This window comes from Parasteatoda tepidariorum, chromosome 6 (genome assembly GCF_043381705.1).
Source record: "Parasteatoda tepidariorum isolate YZ-2023 chromosome 6, CAS_Ptep_4.0, whole genome shotgun sequence".
Lineage (NCBI taxonomy): Eukaryota > Metazoa > Arthropoda > Arachnida > Araneae > Theridiidae > Parasteatoda > Parasteatoda tepidariorum.
The window spans coordinates 3,304,248-3,326,856 of NC_092209.1; the positions used below are offsets into that span (position 1 = coordinate 3,304,248).

The 22,609-nt window shown below is 32.5% G+C and overlaps 1 protein-coding gene across 2 annotated transcripts in view; it reads right to left on the reverse strand.

The window, feature by feature from the left end:
- Positions 1–1,229: 1,229 nt before the first annotated feature.
- The window catches only part of LOC107438897 (cadherin 74A), a 128,682-nt gene continuing 107,302 nt past the window's right edge, over positions 1,230–22,609 (reverse strand). The window contains exons 28-40 of one of the 2 annotated variants that reach the window (XM_071181921.1): positions 22,067–22,267; positions 18,124–18,234; positions 17,919–18,039; positions 15,387–15,641; positions 13,696–13,808; positions 9,701–9,871; positions 9,531–9,619; positions 8,958–9,050; positions 6,925–7,057; positions 6,560–6,641; positions 4,913–4,940; positions 3,560–3,589; positions 1,230–1,548 (exon numbers count right to left, since the gene is read on the reverse strand). In XM_071181921.1, the coding sequence (XP_071038022.1) occupies positions 1,464–1,548; positions 3,560–3,589; positions 4,913–4,940; positions 6,560–6,641; positions 6,925–7,057; positions 8,958–9,050; positions 9,531–9,619; positions 9,701–9,871; positions 13,696–13,808; positions 15,387–15,641; positions 17,919–18,039; positions 18,124–18,234; positions 22,067–22,267 (1,512 nt within the window). In that variant the 3' untranslated portion in view covers positions 1,230–1,463. The remainder of the gene's footprint in view (positions 1,549–3,559; positions 3,590–4,912; positions 4,941–6,559; positions 6,642–6,924; positions 7,058–8,957; positions 9,051–9,530; positions 9,620–9,700; positions 9,872–13,695; positions 13,809–15,386; positions 15,642–17,918; positions 18,040–18,123; positions 18,235–22,066; positions 22,268–22,609) is intronic. The other variant, XM_043044638.2, reaches the window with a different exon arrangement.

A 22,609-nucleotide genomic window follows, 5' to 3' on the forward strand; every position in this document is an offset into this window, starting at 1 on the left:
AAGAGAAAGGGCTAAAATTAGATTTCTAGAACATTTCAGAGTCTTCGATTAAATAAATCTACCGTGGGAAATCTCCATCGGCAAATAGCAAGTTAAATACGGATAAAGTAATTCAAATAAACGATTAGGTTTAAATCTTACAATGTCACCCCCATCACGGGACAAACTCGAAAACAACAATAACTTTTGGACTTGATCTTTCCTCAGATTTGTAACTTCTTATCACCCAAAAAAATACGATATAAAAGCAGCCGAAGGAAAGGGTTCAGAAAAGCAATCAAAGGAGCAATCAGTCAGAGTGTGTCTGAAACCGAAACAATGACTAAACTTGGTAAGTCTCTCTCCATCTATTCTGAAAACACGTAAGAATTAATAATGATAAGTTGAATTAATTATGTTGAAACTGATAAGTTAAATTAATTGTATATTCTAATTCTAAAATAGTCCTGTAAATTGCTATATCGGTTCAATATAGTTATGTTATTTCTTAAATTGTTTAAATAATAAAATGTTACTTGTTAAAAGCAAGACTTCTATTTATTCTTTATTTAAATTTAGTAAAAACGCCACAATAATATGTTTGCCAAATTAGCTATGCCCAAACTTAAGCTACTTCTTTTTATTTTTTCCATCATGATTCTGATTCCGTACGAATACATTTATGACACGCCCGTCACGAAAAGGTTAAGGAATAAAACTGTACCAGATCCTTACAGGATGACTAATACTGTAGAAAGTGATGTCTAGTAAAAATCTGTTAAAATTAGCAAACTTTTCCAAGCATAGTTTTTTCAATTTATTATTGAAAGTGAATGTAAAGAATGTTTTCACTTTGAATTTGTATAATTTGTAATGTATGTCATAGTAGTAGTTTCGATTGAATAATTAAGTAGATTAAATAAATAAATAAAAAAAAGAACTAACTTTCTACCACTTTCTACATTTTTAGTTACCCGTGGCATCCCTGTCGAAAATAAAAAAAGATCAATAAAGGTAACACGTCCTCTTTAATTTTAAAGAAAAATTGCTAGTTTATGCAAATGAGATAGTAGGTAAAGACGTGACCTGATCTCAAGTTAATCATAATCGGTCCCTTGATGAAATTTATTAGTTAAATTGAAGCCATTGTTTTCCTGCCTTGCCATTTGTAGTCAGTGAAAAAATTTTACGATTAAAGGATTCTCGCATTCAGTGGAGGAGCTGCAATAAATGAGACTGAAGCCAAGACATGTAAACAAAATATTTATAAATAAAAAGAAAATGAACTGTACATCACTCATCTGTACAATATATAATTATGTATAAATTAAAATGAAGTTTATTATAAATAGTCTTTTTTAGTACAGGCGATTAGTTTCACCAGTAATAACTGCTTAACATCGGCATCAAATGCATCTCGCATCTGACGTCACTCTGACGCACTAGTCACTGGCGATTATCACTCTGCACGAGAATAGAGTCCGTCATCTGAGAGTCGGGTAACTTCTGAAGGAAGCTGCATCTGCAAGCGGAGCATTCATCTCTTGCCATTCGTAAATTCTCTGCTGTCTGAAAGAAAGAAATGAATTTCAATTATGATTGAATTTCAACTCATTCGATGCCAAAGTAAGAATTTATTTTGGAAAAAACAGAAATTTTTATCCTTAATAGATTTATTAATTTATAATTATCCGCTTGAAGGGAAGCGGAAGAACTTATTACCACAAAATTTAATCTTAATTAGCGACACCATACTTGCTTATTTCATCCTTATTCTGATAAATCGGATCATTTAGAGGGGTAATAAATTTTATGATTTAACATTTTATTATTGTTTTAATATATTCAATCTAGAATGATTTTGGTCCCCACTTTCTGCAAACAACATAAACTTATATTGAATTGTGCGCAGAAGAGATAAAATGCTGGCAAACTTAAGTTTACCTAAAATTGCTATTTCGCTACCACTTTAAATATTCTGGAAGTTTAATTTAAATTATTATAATAACTACAGCCGACCGGCCTATGTAGGGGGCAGGGAACTGTTCTTGCATCAGAAAGGACCTGGGTTCGAATCCCGGGCAAGGCATGGATGTTTCTTTCTCTCTCTGTGTGTTCTATGCCCTTTCTCCTTTGTGTGTGAATGTGACTCGCCCTATAAACGGATTGTGGTTGTGTGAATGGCGTGGCAGAAGTCGAATTCCTGGCCATAGATGGCGCCACTGAAAAACAGGAACAATCGCCTCCCCCACTGCCTAAACAGGCATACCACAAATAATAATAATAATAACTACAGAAATATTTTAATCCCTTATTTGAAAGCATTATTGAAAAAAAAAATTCAGTCAAGTTAATCTCACATGGTTTTATGCCTGAAAGTTCCGCGGGAACAAATTTGCTCTGTATAAGCACAGGCCTACCAACTACTACGCGTTTAGTAAAACATTTTATAGGTTGGTAGACATTTAAAAACGAAAGTTTTCTGATTTTTTGATAATTATGCACACATTTTAAAAGCTTCACCACGAAAAAACTGGAAGAAAGTGTCGTTGCATATGAACTTTTAAATCATTTATATGCAGTGGTGTGAAAAATAAGCTTAAATGAATTAAAAATAATACATAAAAATATTAACTTAGCTACCACTAGAATAAATTTTTGCAAAAAGAGTAGAAAGTTGGCAGCTCTGTTAATAGAATAGAGACCAGACGAAGGCCTCAGGTGAGAGCTACAATGTCTTCTTATCAGCGATACGGCCGGGGTGGAAAGCAAACGGATAAATGGGCCCGAGCGATGAGTCGTCACATTCTCCGAAATGATGAGCGATGAAGAAGGCTTAGAGTGGGCCAGAAATCATGTTAACTAATATGTTTTAAAGAAACATAGTAGATTCAAGGGTTAAGCATTACGAAGATCGTGAAAAATGTAACACTTCATTCGAATTCGATGAGCTTTTTCTCAGAGCTTTTAAGGAAAGACGGAATGAGTTATTTCCTGAGGAAGCTGACATGGAGACCGCTATATCTTCAGAGACTGAAGGATTGCTCACACAGGTACGCCGGCAGGTACCTCAACGGATGCACCGTCCTAGATCAGTTGACCTTCAGTCAATCCATCTACTTTTTTAAACTCCTGGTTGCGAATGGCAAAATTGCGTTTCGGCAATCAATTATTCAATGCATGTATGAGTGAAGAATGAATACCCACGAATAAAGATAGCTAATCTGACGTCACTTCGTGTATTTGCCCTCTATTTATGTATCAATAATAACAGCAACTGGTGATCTCTTTTGTCGAATGAATTAGTTACTCCACGAAAATGTGCATACTGATTACCTATTTTAACTGGATTAAAATTCTCATATAGAAATCGAATGAAATTAGAAAGCAAAAACTCAAAAGAATAATAGTTTCTCGCTCTTCATTGGAATTAAAGTAGTGTAATTTATCATTAAGAATAGCAATATTACGGCAATTGATTGATTGATAGTAAGCAAGTGCTTAAGTTCTGAATTTAGCAGTAGAAAACTCTATTGAATACACAACTGGATAAAATTATTACTACTGTTAAAATACTTACTCTGCGGCGCTTAAAATTGGTGGATGACCCCTAAAAAGGAGAAGAAAAAAATATTTTATGACAAGTAATAAAATAGTGCCATATGTGAATATGGGGAAAACCATGATAATTTGTTCTGACTGTACTTCAAGATTTGATATTGTTATACTTTCTTAAAGAAATGATAAAAAATAAAGTTTTCCTCAGAAATAAAAATTAAATCACTTTTACATCGAAATTAGAAGAAGTAAACAATATAAAATCAGTCAGAAATATTTTGCTATATACCAGAGGGGTTACAAATTTTCGCAGTTTCAACAGTATGCAAGTTTAATCAATATGACTTGATCGAACTCGAATGCTGCGTTTTCATTTATGTATAGTGCGAAAAAAAAACGGATAACCCTGAATAACCCTTTTGATCTAATGATCGGATCTTCATTTTCTAGAACACAATCTTAATGGTTCGAAGAGATGATTTAAAATATGTAATTAGTTAGTGCTGGCGATATTTAAAATTACGAAATCATGCATAAAAATGCAAAAGTTATTCAAGGTGGTCCCTTTTTTATTTTGCGCACTGTATCAAGTTTAGTATATGAAACGCCTCGGTTTAGACTCAACTCAGTGTATCCTCTTAATTCAAAGATCCCTGTAATTGTTCATCCATTTTAAATATCTAAATGGACCGGCATAACCTGGTTGGAACGGCACTGGACTCACGTTCAGGAGAACGGGAGTTCGCATCCAGCTGGTCGAAGACTCCTCGTGCAGTAAATGGTGACTGGTGCACGTTAAATCAGTCGGGTCACGAAGTCTTCCATGTTTTCATATTAAATTATACCTCTGCGGGTACTGAATTGGAGATTGATCGTTCTCTGGTCCACGCTTATCCCTGCTGAATTCGAAAAATACCTGGAACATTTAACCAGTCAAGGGAGAGGACTCAAAATACGCATGAGGGGAGGGGGGAGGAGTAAACTAGCCATTGAACTACAAACTTTGAAACTAAATAAAAATAAACATGCCTAATGTCATATACAACACTTCTCGGCGAGAAAATTAAAAAAAAAAAATCCATTTTTTTAAATTTCATCTTTTTGAGGTTCAAAATCAACAGTGAATGACTTCGAACTGTCCTGAAATAGTGAGAACTTAATATTATTGTTTTCGTTACCCAAATGGGTTGAAAAGAATTTAGAAGGTTACTAAACTTGGTGAATTAAAAGAAAACTAAAATCGATAGATGAAGGACAGTTTTAGAACAGTTTTCTCATCTTCATCATAGTTGGCCAGACAGACCAATGTGGGCCAATGCCTTCCAAGAACAATATTCTACACTTTAATACAAAACAGTTAATGGACTTTACTCACCCATTTTCAGTCATATATACACTGTGAACTGAAAAGAAAAAACAAATTCAGTTTAAACTAAATAAATAATTTCAGCATTTTCAACTATACAATTCAAAATTACAAATTAAAAGAAAAAATTAAAAAAAAAAATTGGACAAATAATTCTAGAGATATAAAAATGTTAAAATACCACTTTTTCGGAAATTTTAGTACCTCAGAATCAATTTGACCAGAAACTTTGTGTATTTCGTAATTGTGTATTTTGTGTAACTAAATTGTGTATTTTATCATCTATAGTGGTGTAAACCATACAGCGCAATTTTTTTTATCCCGATTAGATAAAACAACGAAAAATAATAAATAATCATTAAAAATTATTTTTTATATGAATAATTTTAAGGAAAACAAATTTCTCACCTGTGCAGAAATTTTTTTCATTTAGTTTAAAAATTTTCCAAAATTTAGCGAAATTTCGAAGAAAGGGAATAGATAATGTTAAGGGGATCAAACTTTCTATTGCTTTATTTTCTTGACTAAAGTATTGGCACCTTATTTTCCAGATTACGGCTATATTCACATATATCAATAGTCGAAATCAATAGACAATTAAAAAAAAGAAGCGTTTTTTCGGAAAAAGTACGTTTTTGTGTTTAATCCTGCAACTTAATTAACAGTTCGCTCTAATTAATTAGCATATTTGAGGACACCATTTTAAGCCATTACGATTGGCACTTAGTTTATAAAAATACGATCACTAGAAGAAAAGTTGTTCAGGAGGATATATTGCTTTTTCTCTTTTTTCCCTCACTGTATATGGTATATTATCTAGCGTTTAGTCGAAAGAAAAAAAAATTTCAGCTCATTTTCTCCTGGGGTATTTTTTTTTAAAAGGCTGCTCTATTTCAGAAAGGAAAAAAAAGCGGTAGCACAAGTGTTTCATTATTTTGCATAAACAATATAATTCTGTCTCTAATTATATCTAAAGCCGTGGTGGCTCAGAGGATAGAGCGTTCGCCATCCGATGAGATAAACCGGGTTCGAATCCCGGCAGTGGCTGGTCAATGCGATTGCCACATCCTGCTCGCACCAATCATATTCAGACGTAAAATATTCTCAGTGGTAGACGGATCATGGGTTAGAGTCCTCTTACCGTCAGACTAACCGTGTGAGGTTTTCGTGACTTCCCTCTTCGTGTAACGCAAATGAGGGTTAGTTCCATAAAAAAAGTCCTCCACGAAGGCAAATTTCTCCCAATACTTGATCCCGAAGTTCCCTTATCTTCTGGATAGGGTTCAAAATTACAAAACTACGGTGTTGAACAGTAGTAGTCATAAGCCCAAAATTGCGTCGAATGCTCAACGACGGTTATCAAATAAAATAAAATAAAATACAATAACATATTAATGATACAAATACATAAATCCGGATATGAAATCAAATAACAGTGCATTTTTAAAGACCAAAGTGGTAGGTAGAAAAACGAATTATCCACTTGGTATAAGCAAATATTTATTACCAATTTTGCAGATAACTGTTATTCATACATTGACCACTTTTTGTGACATGGCTGTCATACGTTCCACTTGTGCTACTACTTTTCTTTTTCTCTCTCTCAATAGTAATTGAAGAAAGGAGGAAAAAGTAAACGGAATTATCAATACTTACAATAGGACGATCTCTTCAGTTTCTTCTTGTAACTAAGGGGGGGGGGGGGGAANTTATAAGCTTCCCTCCGACCAGCACAGCTCTAAAAGGGAAATCATTCCTTATTATTCATTTAATGCAGTGAAAGGAATATTTTTCAGGATTTTATAAATGGAAATACAGCTTTATGTAAATATAAGAAAACATTTTTACTTCAATAAATATTATTTAAGAACTATGCGAATTTCATCATGTCATCTGGATTTTATAAGCGTCAAAATGGCGGTTCAAACAAAAATCATTGTTTGAAGACTGAGATTTTAAAATGTAAAATAATATTTGAGCTGAGAGAGAGAAAAAATGTTTTGAAAATGTTCTCTTCTTACTTCTATGGCAACGACACTGTAGTTTGAGTAAAGTTCTCGAATACTTGGCGATTTGGCTCGATTCAGTATTTTCATAACTTTTTTAGGATCGATGATGACATCATTTTCTAATAGTTGAAAACAGGAACTTGTGCTGAAAAAGGAACACGATATTATAAATAAAGTAGATTATCATGTAGTGCAATGGAATAAACCACATGATTTAGAACTTTCATTCACTTACCAAGTACAGTTGTAATAGAATGAAAGCAGTAGTTTCATTAAAAGCGTAAAAACTTTGGTTTTAACATGAGGGAAAAAAAGGAATGTCTGAGTATGGAGTAGTTTTTTTTAAAAAACTTATCGATTATATATTATGTAAGCTTTGTGAAATAGTATCATTAGAGGAAAATTTATTTAGATTAAAATGGGAAATTTGAAAATAAGATGAATTTTTACAATGTTTATTGAAAGACTTAAATATATAAAATCTTTAAAATACAGCAATGCAAATTAGCTTACTAAACTAAAAACTCATTAATTTGTTAGCGACCTCATTTAAAGCAATTTTTTTTTCTTCAGAAATCTAAAAACTAGTAGAATAATTATTGCACAAACAGAGATTCTAAATGAACCCACTTTGTTGTAATTTTTTTCTTGTGTTAACTAAATCAATGTTTTTATCTATGAATATCGGTTTAATAATGTTGATTTAATAGAAATAAGCCTACTGCGACTTATAAATAATTTAAACGTTTATATGAAACACCACATGTACTTGTGGCCAAACTTTTCAGTTGTTAGTTATATTAATTTTTTTGTTGTCGCTAGATTTAGTTTTCAATTCTCTATCACTTTATAATTTTTTCTTCTTTCTTTTTCTATCAACTTCGTATTTTCGACAGTTAGCTTGCAAATTATAACTATCAGAATCGATTTTTAAAGATGTTTGACCTAGTAGTTTATGTACCGAAAATCGCCGTTTTATACTATTCTGTACTTTCCCAATTTTGTAAAAATATGTAGTTCAATATTTAAATTGATAAGATTAGTTGTGTGTTTCATTTAAATTGAAAGGTGATGCATTTAATTCACTTCCATGTAAGCACTTTTTTTGAGGAATAATTTGATAAAAAAAATGGCTAAATAAAAGTTAAAATATAAACTCATTGGAAAAAATTTAAGTAAAAATGATTCGATTACAGCGCATCATATCAAAAAAGGTTAAAGAAATAAAAAGAAGAAAAACCGATTTCTTTTCCAATTGTTAAAAATTAACTTTTAAAAAGCTTTTATATGGGGGGGGGCTTGAAAAAGTTTTGACTTGTAAAGTGGGTGATGAGGTTAAAAAAGTTGGAAACCTATGTTCTAGATAACCTCATAAACCAAAAAAATGGGTAGTAACATTTCTAATCGGTAATTTGCGAACTCACTGATGCTTTACTTTTCCAATAAAATATTCTGAGAATAGAAATTCCACTCAGGGATACTCGAATTTTGAAATGAAATACTGAAATGATTTAAAATGAAATAAAATAAATAATTGGAAAGGTATAAGGATATGAGTGCTCAGGGGATAGAGCGTTCGCCTTTCCAATGAGGTGAACCGGATTCAAATCTCAGTCGATACGAATTTCGTACCCGGTTCTCACCGACCACAGTACTGACGAAAAATATTCTCTGTGGTGGACGGATCATGGGTTAGTCCCCATGCTGTTAGGTTAACCGTGGGAGGTTTTCGGGGTTTTCCTTTTCATGTAACGCAAATGCGGGTTAGTTCCCTCAAAAAGGCCTCCACGAAGACAAATTTCTTCCAATACTCTAAACAGGAGTTCTCTTGTTTTCTGTATTGGGTTCAAAAGGACAAGACTACGGAGTTGAACATTAGTAGTCGTGAACCCAAAATTAGGTCGGCTGTTTAACGACGGTTATAAAATATATTTGATTCATTTTACTTTTCAACTTTTTTGTAGCTTCTTATGATTTTTACGAGATATCCTTCAAATGTAAGTTGATATATAGAAGTGTTTTTATGTTTAAAAAAAAAAACCTACCTCTCAAAATCGAGACTTCCGTCATTTCTGGCATAGAAATTAGTATCATAAACATTCAACGATATGGGTTTGGCAATTGCTAACTTTAATGCTCTGAAAAATAAAGAACGCAAACAAATTATGTTCACATTTATGTAACAAAAATAGCAGTGATAATTTTAAACATAAGCAATTTAAATTTCCGTTAAATTTCGTTACATATCCTTAAGCATAAGCATTTTCAATTTTCATTACATTTCGTTGCATTTATATATTAACAAAAATAGCAGTGATAACTTTAAATACAAGCATTTTCCATTTTCATTATATTTCGCTACATTTATTTAACAAAAACAACAGTAATAGCTGTAAGCATAAGCATTTTCAATTTTCGTTACATTTATACAACAAAAACATCAGTGATAACTTAGAACTTAAAATTTTTTTATTTTAGTTATTTATTTCGTTATATTTCGTTACATTTTCAATTTTCGTTGCATTATTTTTTTTCAAAATTTTTAAAAATTCTAAAAAAATACTACTATTACAACTTATTACATTGCATTACAACAGTGAAGAGGATGAATACTTTACTTTTCAAAATCTGGAATGATTTCCCTGACTTCGTTTGGCCTCTTGTAGAAAACGAATTTCAACAGATCACGGTCTTGAAGAACGAAGATCTGTAAGAAAACAAAATAAACGAACAGATTATTTATGGTGCACTTTGCTGTAAGCATCAAACACTTAATAAATAGCCTTACCTTGACGTTTGCGAACGCCATGTATCTTGCATCCGGAGAGCTCCGAGCATCCACTGTGATTTCGAAGTGACCACCGACGTACTTTCCAAGAGCCTCATTATTGCTGAGAGCACCGGTTGCTGGATGAATGTGGAATGCATCTAACACCGCATCATTCTCTTTCGTGGATGGCTGATGAAGAGATAAAATCCAGTGAGCGTACGAAATAAACTTCTTTGGTGTCTCATAAATAAAATATCGTAAATTATTCCGCTATGGATCAGGGACGTAAATGTTCCACACTTTCGTGACCAACGTCATAATTGTGACAATGGGGTCAACACTACGCACAGACCGCCTTTACAAGCAAGGTAAGCTGATACCCGCCGATCTGAAGCTGGATGTGTTTCCAACAGCCACTGGGAATCGAAATATATTAAAAATCGCTCCAAGGTTTTGAAGCCAATAAAACTAATTTTTTTATTGCTTAACAGAGAGAGGAAATTCTTGAAATTTCAGATTTCCGTTCCATTTTATTTTTTTCATTCTGCAGTGTGCAGTTTTTACGCAAAAAAAAAAAAAAAAAAAANAAAAAAAAAAAAAAACCTCGAAGTAAATTTTAAAACATTCTATATGACATACGAAGAAAATTACTCTCGATATAGGCATTAGTCGGTGAAAGGGTATTGGAGTTTTAAATTTCGAAACTAATGGTTTGATAGTGTGATTGGAGTTAGCATTGTGCCCCGGTCGTCATGACTCCCCAGTCAAAGCTAGTACCCATAGATCTGAAGGTGGGTGGGATGGATGCCGTCACCCCAGATAGAACTCCACAATGATTGCTCAGAACCTTAATCATTGTGCCATCGTGGCTAAATTAAATTGAAAAAACTAAGTTATTCAAAGTGAATTTGCTTTCACTGTTATTTATCATATCTGGATACACTTTCAGTGTGTAATATTCACTTTGTTTCCTTACTGCTATTTAGTATAGCAGCCAACTTTAAGACGATTTTATATATATACAGGGCTACCAACATTCTTCACTTTTTGTAAAAACTTATTCTAGTGGTAGCTAAGTTAATGTTTTAATGTAATATTTTTATTGACTTAAACTTATTTTCCGCACCACTATACACGATTAAAAAGTTCATATGCAACGCCACTTTGTTCCAGCTCAGATATGTCTCTCTCCAAAAGTGTTGGAAAAACCAAATTTTGATTTCTCGGAAAACTGCAAACACATTGAATCAGTTTAAACCTCTTCTCCGCGATCATTTTGTACCTTCACACAACTCAACCTCTCCTCAAATTTATTACAGAATTTTGTGCTTTGATTTCTACAAATTTATATCGAATTAGTTTAACCCTTGGTGCCGTGCAATGTTGCTTAACCCTTTTGAAGGCCGTGGTAAGTATACTTACCACCACGTTTTACCACTTTTAATTTAGGTTTCCATTTTTCAATAACTTCAGCTTTCTTTTATAAATTTAATTTTTAAATGATTTTGATCACCATTATTCTTACAAAAATTAAGAACATATATCAATATGCGTCACTATCATGGATGTCAACTTAAGTTTTCTCAAATGCAACGTATTTGTTTGCTTAAAATTGAAGTTTTAATTCCATTTTAATACCACTGGGAAAAATTATAATGGAAGNACCTTTACTAGAAATAAAGGGCCCGTTAAAGGGTTAAAGCCATGGTAAGTATACTTACCTCCGAAGTCCATATTAACTTTTCTACCACTTTTATTTTAGGTTTTCATTTGTTATTAACTTCAGCTTTCTTGAAGAGCGTTTAAATAAAATTAGCAACCATTTTTTAGTATAAGAAAACGTGAAAAAGTTATAAAATGCGTATTCCTTCTGAAGCTCAATAAATTCCTAATAGGTCGTGGTAAATATATTTAAATTAAAATTTAAATTAATTTTTTATAAGCTAAATGAGTTTTTCTTTTCTTATATTAATTACTACTCTTATATGAATTTCAATTCCAAATATTATTTAATTTCAATTCACTAGAAACAAATGGCCCACTAAAGGGTTAAAGTTTGTTCATCATGATCATCTTGTACCCTTACTTCTCCTTCATCATCCACTCAACTCATCACCTTCTCTCTCTCTCTCTCTCTCTATACAGCACAGAGGATAAAAGCTAAGATCCTCTTCTTAATCAAATCCAATCCACCTCTTTTATGTTAGCTTTTTAAATTTTTGAAAAAGCAACAAGAATTCGGAAAAGTTTTTTTTTTTTTTTTTTTTTTTAAATGTCTTCNTTTTTTATTTTTAAATGTCTACCACTCTATAAAATATATTGGCTGACTTGTATATAATGTGATTGATTCCCGTTTTCATCAAATTTGATTAAATAACTCCCAGGTTCCAATTCAATAGTTTAAAGACATTTTAAGGAACGACATATTAAGTAAACGATCATATCAAGAGTGAGGGTAGATTGTTCAATTTAAATAAAGAAAAATAGTTGCTTTCCAAATGGTGCTTCCCGAATGGTGTTGCACGGAACACGCGTCTTCTGGGTAACGGCAGTGTGGTGTCCGTGTCCTTATTGAAATGTGCTGGGGATTTACGGAGTGGCCATGAAAAGCAGCAAATTCGCGGATCGGCTGACCAAACCCTTGGGATCCGTGGAAGGGTTGAAGAGTGAGTTATAACCAGTGATGAGTTTTGAAACTTCCGACTCTATTTAAATCCGTCCCATAATTCAATCTTTTGGATGCCTGTGTGAAATTATTTCAACAAAATGGAAATGTCTTTTCTTTTTTTAAAGAAAATATTATATTTCTTATTACAATATATTGAACAAGTTATGAACAGAACAAAGTAAACTATTGCATTTCCTAACACTCTTTTTCAAATCGAAATAAAATAACTAAATTCTTTAATAAAGAAATATGCTTCCTTTATAACCATTTTCAACATTTATCTTAAGTTTTCATTTTGAAGTTAACCTTAATTCGGCTCATTTTATTTATTTTTAGATTATGTATATACACCAAAAATAAATTCATAACAGATAAAGATCAAGGACTGCAACTCTCTGACATTAAACCTATTTTAAGATTATTAACGATGAAAAAATCTTCATTCCTCTAATTAAACACTCGCATATTAATAATAGTCTTCTATCGATTATAACGTTCACAATTACTTTATTTGAAACGTCGGGGTTCCTTAGCAGAAAAAAATTCATCAGTGAGCGAAAAAAAGAACAGTGGTTGCAAAAAAATTATGAAAAAGACGCCAATAATATCACATTTCTAGTGGTTTTTGTAAATTTTAATTAATCAGACTCAGACTGGGGCTCACGGAAATGTTTGCAACTAACATATTTTGTTTCAGTTCTTTTTTTCAATTTTTATAATGGATAAAAAAATTTAACCATTTTTCACAGTTTTGTCTTTTAACTCTTTTTGGTGCAGTGCAGCCAGTTTGGCAACACTAATTCAACTAATATTACAAATCACTAAAAATATAAAACTAATTGCTTTTAAACAATTAGAAGCCATTATTCCTTAAAAAAATCTCAAATATGCCACTTCACTTAAAACATTCTGTATAAGGTCACACTAGCTTATATCCTGCCTGATTAAAATTTTTAATCGAAACTTATTGTTCCAAAAAGGGTTGAATTTTTCATTCTACATACATGAAAAATTTAAATTTATTTTATTAATCTTGATAATATCTGTGCTCTTAAAGTTTTTTATATTTCTGTTTTGCATAAACTTCTCTAAAAATCAATTTTTTTCTCTATAATTTTAAATTTTATTTTTTTCGCTAGTAAGACAAAAATTCTCTTCACTGATTTGTTCACTGATGGACACTTTTGTCCACTTTCTTTTTAACTTTCTAAAAATTAAATTTTTATTTCAATAGATTTTTTTCAAAGCAAGTAACAACTGTTTAAATTATGTGGAAGAAAATTCCAGATTTTTTTCTCTGGGACGTCTCTGGCCATTAAAAGATACACATAGAAAACATTTTTACCCTAATAAATGTGATGTTTCTAATGTTGTACATGATTGGACTAGAAGATGAGTCTGGGTCAGATGCATGCAGGGTTACCAACTCTGTATCCACAACTGTGTTGCCCCTTGCACCTGAAAATTGAATCGGTCAGTCACTTCTAGAGAATACAGGGTGTTCGAAAATGTAAAGAAGTTCGATTAAAAGTATCTGTTTGTACGAAAAACGTTAAATTAAATATTTTTAATCTTGTTTTCCACACGAATGATATCGACAATGAATTACCCGACTTATTTTCATTTTCATCGGAGTTTCTCGAATTCTTTTCAATTACAATATCATTTCCAAAATGCAAAGACGTTTATTGAAGACATCTTTTTGGGGGGATCCAAAATCGGGAATTAAAATTTCCTATTCAAGATTTTTTTTGAAGTTGCTCTATTTTGTGTGTGAGGCTTTTTCATATTAAATATAACGAAAGTTTTTAGTTATTTACTTACTTATGTCTTTAAAAGTAAACAGTAGACGATAATAAATAAACATTCTAAGTGAAAAAAAGTTTAAGTTTTGTTCATACCGCCTTTAATTGCGGCAAAGAACGTGATCACATATAAGTGATCACGGTTCTCCTATCACGGTGTCATATATGAAACAAGACTTTCAGAATTCAGCGGCCCAAGATCAAACGGACGTGATTTTAACACGGTACTCTCGTATTATTACTTATAAAATTTTTAGTAGGTTTAAACTCGAAGCTTAAGGGCCTAAGGAAATGCTTCCTCCGGCCCTTTTTAGTGGTAACAGCTTGAATTAAATTATAATATTTTGCTACCAATTTATACTTTTCGAGGAATAACAAAAGCAATACAGTAATATTCAAGTACAGTCAAACACCTCTATAGTGAACACGGTTTATAGCGAACTCCCGGATACAGTGAAAGAAATGTTCACCCCCGTGCCTTGTTACACACCTATAATGTTATTTTTTGTGGATATAGTGAACCAAAACAAGAGCGGAAGTTGGATATTATGAACTTTTTCTGCCTTCGACTGATTTATTTTCATTTTTTTTTTTTGTAATAATTTTGAAATTTCCCGTTCAAAATAAATATATATACCGATTTTTAAAACTATCTACCTACAGCATGGAATGTCAATAAGCATTTTTCTTGTTTGCTTCTTTATTAAATAGCATTATTGAATTGGTTCAGCGTTCAAGGAAGCCGCAATCGTTCAGCATCTGGACAAATGCTTGAAGTCAAAACCGATGAATTTGCTAAGCGATTGGGTGGGATTACTTTTATAGGCTCGAATGGATGGTTAAACAAGTTTAAAAACTGGAATAACATAAATTCAGGAAAAATTATCGGAGAGTCGGGAAGTGTTTCCATATCTGATGTTGAGGATTGCGCATCAGCTAAAGATTACGAACTTTCTTTGTACGTAAGGCGAACAGTCATAAAAAAAAGTTAACACATTTTTGTTACTACGTATTATTTTCCAGTCATTTTTGCATTTGTTTAAACATTTATTTAAATAATGTGTAATAAAAGGTTGGAGTTTGGAAAGAGTAATTAAAATTGTTCGCGGAATGGATATAGTGAAGTCCCGGTTATAGTGAACCGAACTTTCGGTCTCTTGAAAGTTCAGTATAACGGGGTTTGACTGCATTAATAAAAAAGTGGTAATTTATAAAAAGGAATAGTTTTTACCTAGTACGTAGAGGGGTGAATCGAATGCGGGAGGGTTATCGTCAATGTCCTCAACGATGATTGTCACCTGTGTTTGAGAGAGATCTTGATAGTTGTAGGGCTGGTCGAATGAAGTCACCGGTTCTGATGGTTTGCTCACTTTGATGGTGAGGGTCACCTTCGTCATGTTTTCCCTGTCGATCCTCTTTTGAATGACCAGCTCACCCTCATTGTCTGAATTGCGTCGGATTGAGAACACGTTGTCATCGTTCCCATCTGTAATTGAGGCATTGTTCAGTACATATTCAAAAAATATCACTGTGGTGTTCATTATACTCAGAGCACTTAGAAAATAGTAAAAACGAGATTAGCCATTTAACACACTTGTGACATCAAAACTGTTAAACTAAACCAGGAAAATGCATTAAAGACCAGGCATTATGGCGCCAGATTAAGTATAATAAATGGCGATCAAAATATTGTCAACACTTTTTTAGTTGAAAATGTCAAATAATTTCTTTCATCGCTATTTTCAAAATAGGCGTAGACATCGCTGGTAAGTCGTGACCTAACAGTTACGAGTAACAGTTGCAAGCTCAACTCAGTTATAAAAATAGCAATTCCCAAAAAGCATCATTTCATATTACGACGGAGCATTCGATAAATATCCTCAAATGAAAGTTTTTTTGATCGTTCAAAACATCCAATTTTTGAAAAAAGTTACTCCATTGTACTCATAATTACCTCACTATTGACTAAGGGAAAAATGAAAATTTTTATGAAGTTGAAAGATGGCGTCACTGCGAAAGAATGATTAGGTCGAAAAGTTTTTTTCTTCTGGAAGATTATAATATTCAAATAATTAATTTCAATTTTCCTCCTTACACTTCATTGCTTTGTCGAAGAAGAATCTATTAATTTTGGCAAAATAAAGATGAAAGAAATCAATTTTTAGGTCTTGCTAATTTGTTACATTTCTGATGCATCTGGATGATTCTGTTATTCTTCGAAATGTTTTATTTTTGAATCTTGTTATTCTTTTCTGTTAAGTTTCTGTGATGTTACATCAGGCACATGAAAGAATTGGCAGAAAATCATTGAAAGTAGGCGTTTTTAGATATAGTTGAAGTTTAGATTTAGATTCCAGAAGATCATCAATGCTGTTGACAGCGCAGGCAACTTTGCGATAAATGCAATACAGCTGTAATTCAGAGGATACTTTAAATTTTTAATTTGTAGTGGTGAAAAAATTACTTATACTGAAAAATAATAAAGCAAAATTAACTTAACTACTAGATAATATTTTTTTTACAAAGCAGAGTAAGTTGGCATCTCTGTAGCTTCTTTGCCTTTAAACCCAAGAGTTATTTACTATTTTAATAAACTCACATACTTTTTATCTAAATATTGAGTCTGGGGACAGAGAGTCCGCTTTCCAATAAGGTGAACAAGGTTCGAACTCCAGTGATGATGGATCAATTCGAATTCCGCACTCGGCTGACCACTGTGTTCACGTTAAATATCTTCAGTGATAGACGGATCATGGGTTAGAGTCCCCTTTCTATCAAGCTATTTGTGAGAGTTTTTCGTGGTTTGTTCTCTCCATGTAGCGCAAATGCGGTTAGTTTCATCAAGAAGTCCTCCATGAATGCAAATTTCTCCAATTACTTGATGAAGTAGTTTCCTTGTTTTCTGGACTGGGTTCAAAATTACTAGGCTACGGAGTTGAACAGTAGTAGTTGTAAACTCAAAATTGGGTTGTCTACTCACCAACGGTTATAAAATAAAATATTGATGTTTAACCCTTAACGGACCATTGCCACCAGATAAAATTCTCACTTATTGGATCAGAATCATTTTTATTGCTTTCAATTACAATTAATTTAACCATAATTAATTATGTAATTCTGAATTAATTTGTGGGACAACTGTATTTATCGTGTTATGTTCTTATTTTGTATATTCAATTTAATTAGCCTGTACCTTTCATCTTATCTTCTGATAAAATCTTACACGGCGACAAAAACTTACATCTATTATATATAATTCTCTTACGTGGCTCCCAAATTTTGGCTGTATTTCTTTTCCACCGGTGGCAACGTTTGCTTTGTTTTGAAAACACCAAAGCATTCTGCCTTTTAATGACGTGTTTCTGATCTAATATATATAATTCTCTTACGTGGCTCCCAAATTTTGGCTGAAGTACTTTGTTTTTAACTAAATAAGATTCTTTTCACAACAGTTAAATATTTACTTTATTTTCTTCATTCATAGAGAAAACAGNTATTCCCGGAAAAAAACTAAAAACTGAAATTTATTGTTACCAGTTTTACTCCGGTGCGCTGACAAGATGAGACAATCCAGCGTGACCCACCGGTGGGTCACCTCGGCGTGAACTTGTTAATTATATAATTCTGAATTAATTTGTGAGACAACTGTATTTATCGTGTTGTGTTCTTATTTTGTATATGCAATTTAATTAGCCTGTACCTTTCATCTTATCTTCTGATAAAATCTTACACGGTGACAAAAACTTAAATTATATTATCTTACTTAAAATGTAGTAATCGATTATGGCATTCACTCCTGTATCGTTGTCCACGGCCTTCACAACTCCAGCTATAGTTCCGATTGGCTGTTCCTCTTTTAAAACTATCTCGATCGGTTGACTTTTCTGGAAAATGAAAGAAAATTTCTTTCAGTTATATTCTGTTTCATTAAACGTTAGAAATGCAAGATAACTTATCGAAGTGCTCACCAGAGGTCTCTGAAATTGTGGCTCGCTGTCATCCACGTCGTGTACAAACAGTCTGAGAACTCTGTGAGCTTCCTGAGGAGGAAATCCGAAATCGTGTGCAACTACTATCATCTGTGAAATTTTTTAAAAAAAGAAACAGGATTAATCAAATGATTAATCTTTTAAAATAGGTAAATATTAAATTGGTATTTCAACAAGTGGTAATTGTCCTAAAAATAAAGTGGCATTAAATTTTATGACAGGGTGATCACAACTGGTAAAATATATGAAGGACTAATGAAACAAATTGTTTCTACTCATCTGTATCAATTAAAATGTGTTTGTAAATATGAGGAGTTATAAGGAGTTATGAGGAGCTACCAATACGATTTTTGAAATAATATTTTATAAAGTGGTAGACAATTAAAAACTTTAGTTTTTAATTGTCTACCATTTTATAAAATATTTTTTCAAAATGTTTGGTAATTTTGCTAACATTTTGACGCACATAAATTATTGAATCATTTACTAGGCCTGCCGACTACTACACTTATTTCAAAATATTTTATAGAGTGGTAAGCATTTAAAAGCCAAAACCTTTTTTATCTTCTTAGTTTTACCAGCATTTTAAAAGCCTCACCACTAAAGAGCTGGGACAAAGTGGTGTTGCATAGGAATTTTTAAATCGTTTATACGTAGTAGCGTGGAAAATAAATTCAAATGAATAAGAAATAATGCATTAAAACAAAAACTTAACTACAACTAGAATAAAATTTTACAAAAAGCGTAGAAAGTTGGTAGCTCTGCATTTACATATAGTGGTCTGGAAAATAACTTTAAATCAAATTTACGAAACGAAGAATCATACATTAAAACATAAACCTAGCAGCTTCCACTAGAAGAATTTACCCCCAAAAACGTAGAAAGTAGACAGCCTTGGAATTTGGAATTATATCTCATGTACCTAGTTTCTAATGCCACTCGCCAATAACAGCAATCCTGTTTGGTGAAACCAAGCTAATTTAAGGAAGAAGGCGAGTTTCTTGCTTTTCAGTGGCGCAATCTATGGTGAAGAATACGACTTAAGTCCCACAAACGTCGCAGTCCGTTTATAGAGCGGGCACATTCATACATCCTTTATTCATGCACGGAACGTAATTTTGACGCGAACCAGAGAATGATCAATCTCCAATTCAGTATGCCCAGAGGTATCGATTTGTTATGGGAACATGGAGTGAACCGACAGATTTAACTTGCACCAATCACTACACGGGGTGTCAGTCATCAGCTGGCGGGGATCGAACTCACGAAATTTTGGACATTGGCGTAATGCTCTACCAGCCAGACTATCCCAGCCCCTGGGAATTATACCTAAATGTTAAAACTGGACAATTTAAATTATTAAGTAAAAGTGAAATCAAATCATTTAAAACTTCTAATAGCCTCATGAAATATTTGTCACCGCTTTTTAAATTTTTCACGGCCAGTCTGTATAAAATTACGGTCAGCATCACGAAACATTTGACAACGTTTTTATTTTCTTCCTGGCCGTAACAATCAGGTAACAGATAATAACTGTAATTATAAGTCGGTTAAATTTAGGAAATTCCAATTTTCAGTTGAAATCTCACCAATTGACATTTATTTTAAACACAAAATTGTAATATTTAAAATATTGTTTATTTTTAAGTCCCGTCAATTCTTTTGAAATGATATGAATGTCTGTTACTTCGGAAAAAGTTATTTTATAGGATTTAAAAAATACTGACAAGTAGATTTTAAATATCTATCGTCAATTTATTTGCGAAAAGAGAAACGATGATCGTTGGAGAAAAAGTATAATAGAATTTTTCTTTTCTCTTACTTTTTCTTTCTTTTTTTTTATCAGTTGAATTCGGACGGTAGGAAAGACTCTCCTAACCCTTATATGCAGAATAATTTTTTCAGAATGCAGCTATACTTTTTGCAGAATACTTCATACTTTTTTCATTATATTGTTATTCAAGTCAAAATAAGCAAATAAAATAATATTTAGCATTTCAACAAGTTATTGTTACGAAATATAGCATGAAACATTAGTATCTATTGCTGCGTTAAAGATAAATTCTTCCGAACACGGCCAACGTCTCCCATAACTGAAAGCCTCCACACGGTATTTTATAGGTAGTTCGATTAGACCACTATGAAGGTAAACCAGTTTACGAAAGAGCTATTTAATACAAAATCAAGTGAAAATAAGAAAGTGGTATCAAATATATGTCTGAAAATTTGTTTGATTAATGAATAGGATTGGTTTGTCTTATTTACTTAACAATCACTACAGATTCAATTCTCAAATACACATGATAAATTTCTCTCAATTACTATTAAAATAGAATTTGGGTTTAAACGCACAACTGGTTTATTTTTTAAATAGTCTACGCAGACTACTTATAAAATACCGTGTGGAGGCTTTCTGATGTAGGATGACATGGCTCACTTCCAACCCTATCAAACTAACAACTACAATAATTTTTAAATTTTCACTCATAGCTGTTATATAGATCGAAGAGAAACTGTTAATCATACGCAGGCCTGAAAGCGGGACGGAAAAGAGAAAATACTGGTAGAAGAACTATTTCAATATTAGATAATATTAGGGAGGAGTTAATCGATTCTCAGCAATAACAATTCACTGTAAGGAAATTCATCACGGCGAAGAAGCAATTTAATATAAAATTTGCATCCGTTAAAAACAATTGGTAGTTATGAATTTTTATTATTCCGGAAAAAAACTAAAAAAGGAAATTTATTTGTAACCAGTTTTTATTCTTTTCCGTCTCGATATATATGGGCTTTCAGCCCTGATCATACGTTGAAGTTTCTTTCATTTACAAAATCAATTATTGGTAAATTTCTGAACGCTAATGAAATTAAAAATTTTCGAATTACATTTTATATTTAGAACAAATGTAATTTCGATTACCTAATAGAATTTTTCAGTAACTATTAGTCCCGTAGTGGACTGATTGCTAAGACACGGCTCCCAGCAGATCACCGAAGTCAAGTATCACTGGCTGCGGTCAGTGTGCGGGTGGGTGACCACTTGGATCAGTCTGCGTAGGGACCGAGGGTGTGCAGTATGGGTCCTCGTTAAACTGTTCTACCGTAAAGTGCTCGACTTCGCTTACAGGTTGTCGGGCTACCGAAGAGGGGTTGCTATCCCCTCTGCAGAGGATGATTGTGATGGCATGTCTTCGGATCATTCTCAGGGATGTTTCTCAGACCGCCGCCGATAGCCCATTGTGTAGCTCCAGTGCGACGTAAATGAACAACAACAATTAGACTGCTTTTATAATTAAAAATTATAAATACATTTTTAGTAGTGATTAGAGAGTCAGAAATAATATAAAAGATATAAAATATATAAAAAGAACTAAGATGTCTCATCTGCGTCAAAGTATTAAGAGGATGCTATACTGCGGAAGAAGCTCTTTATGGCAAATTCTCTTTTATCAACAAAGGTAATTTAGAAAAGTGGGAGTTCATGTAAACTTAGTGAGAACCATGAAATTTCAAATGCTGAAAAAATACCAAAAAAACAAAGTATATAGATATTAATAAAGAGTAACAAAATAATAAATAAAATAATAAAGATTAATGAAAAGAGAAGAAGAAAAATTGTTAAAATAAAATAAGATAAGACTATATAAATATTGAAAACCTTTTTTTCTTCCTTTGGTACTTTATGGTTTACTCTAGGTTTACGTGAACTCCCTTTTCTTTAAACTTTAAATCTTACACTATCAGTGGCGTTGAAATAGAACAGAATTTGCCACGAAAAGTGTAGCGTCTTTTTAATGGAGAGTTTCTTTTATTTCGAAAAAAAAAACTTTTCTTTTTTGCACAAGGCAAATACATCCAATCATATTTTTTATATAAAAAAAAATAATAATGGATAAGTGAGAATTATAATAATTATTACTGTATAGTTTTCTTTCCTCTCTCTGTCCAGTGGTGACCGGGTCTTGATGATACCAGTGGCCGCATCGATTTCAAATTCATATCCGCTCTTTTCTGAACTTTGGTCATCCAGCAACTTGTAAGCCACTTTCCCATTGGCCGTGTTCGAATTGTCCGGATCAAAGGCTACCACCTGGAACACTTCCGTTCCTACTGTCACGTTCTGCAATATTCAACAAAACATTTCTCATTACTTACTAATAGAACATACAAAGGAGTTCTGCCTATAACAATATATATATATATATATATATATATAGATATACGAATATATAACGAATATAGAACGAATATATTAAATATATATCTCGTATATATACACCAAAGAGCCATTACATTATGATCACCCTCCATCTATAATAATGGGCTCACCCAGATTTTCATGGTTTCACATCCAGGAATAATATTTTCATGGGGCACATTAGGACCCATAATCCTCATAAAACAATCCCTGACGTCTGTAAGCTACTTGAACATAGTTGCAGACCAGGTTCACCCATTCATG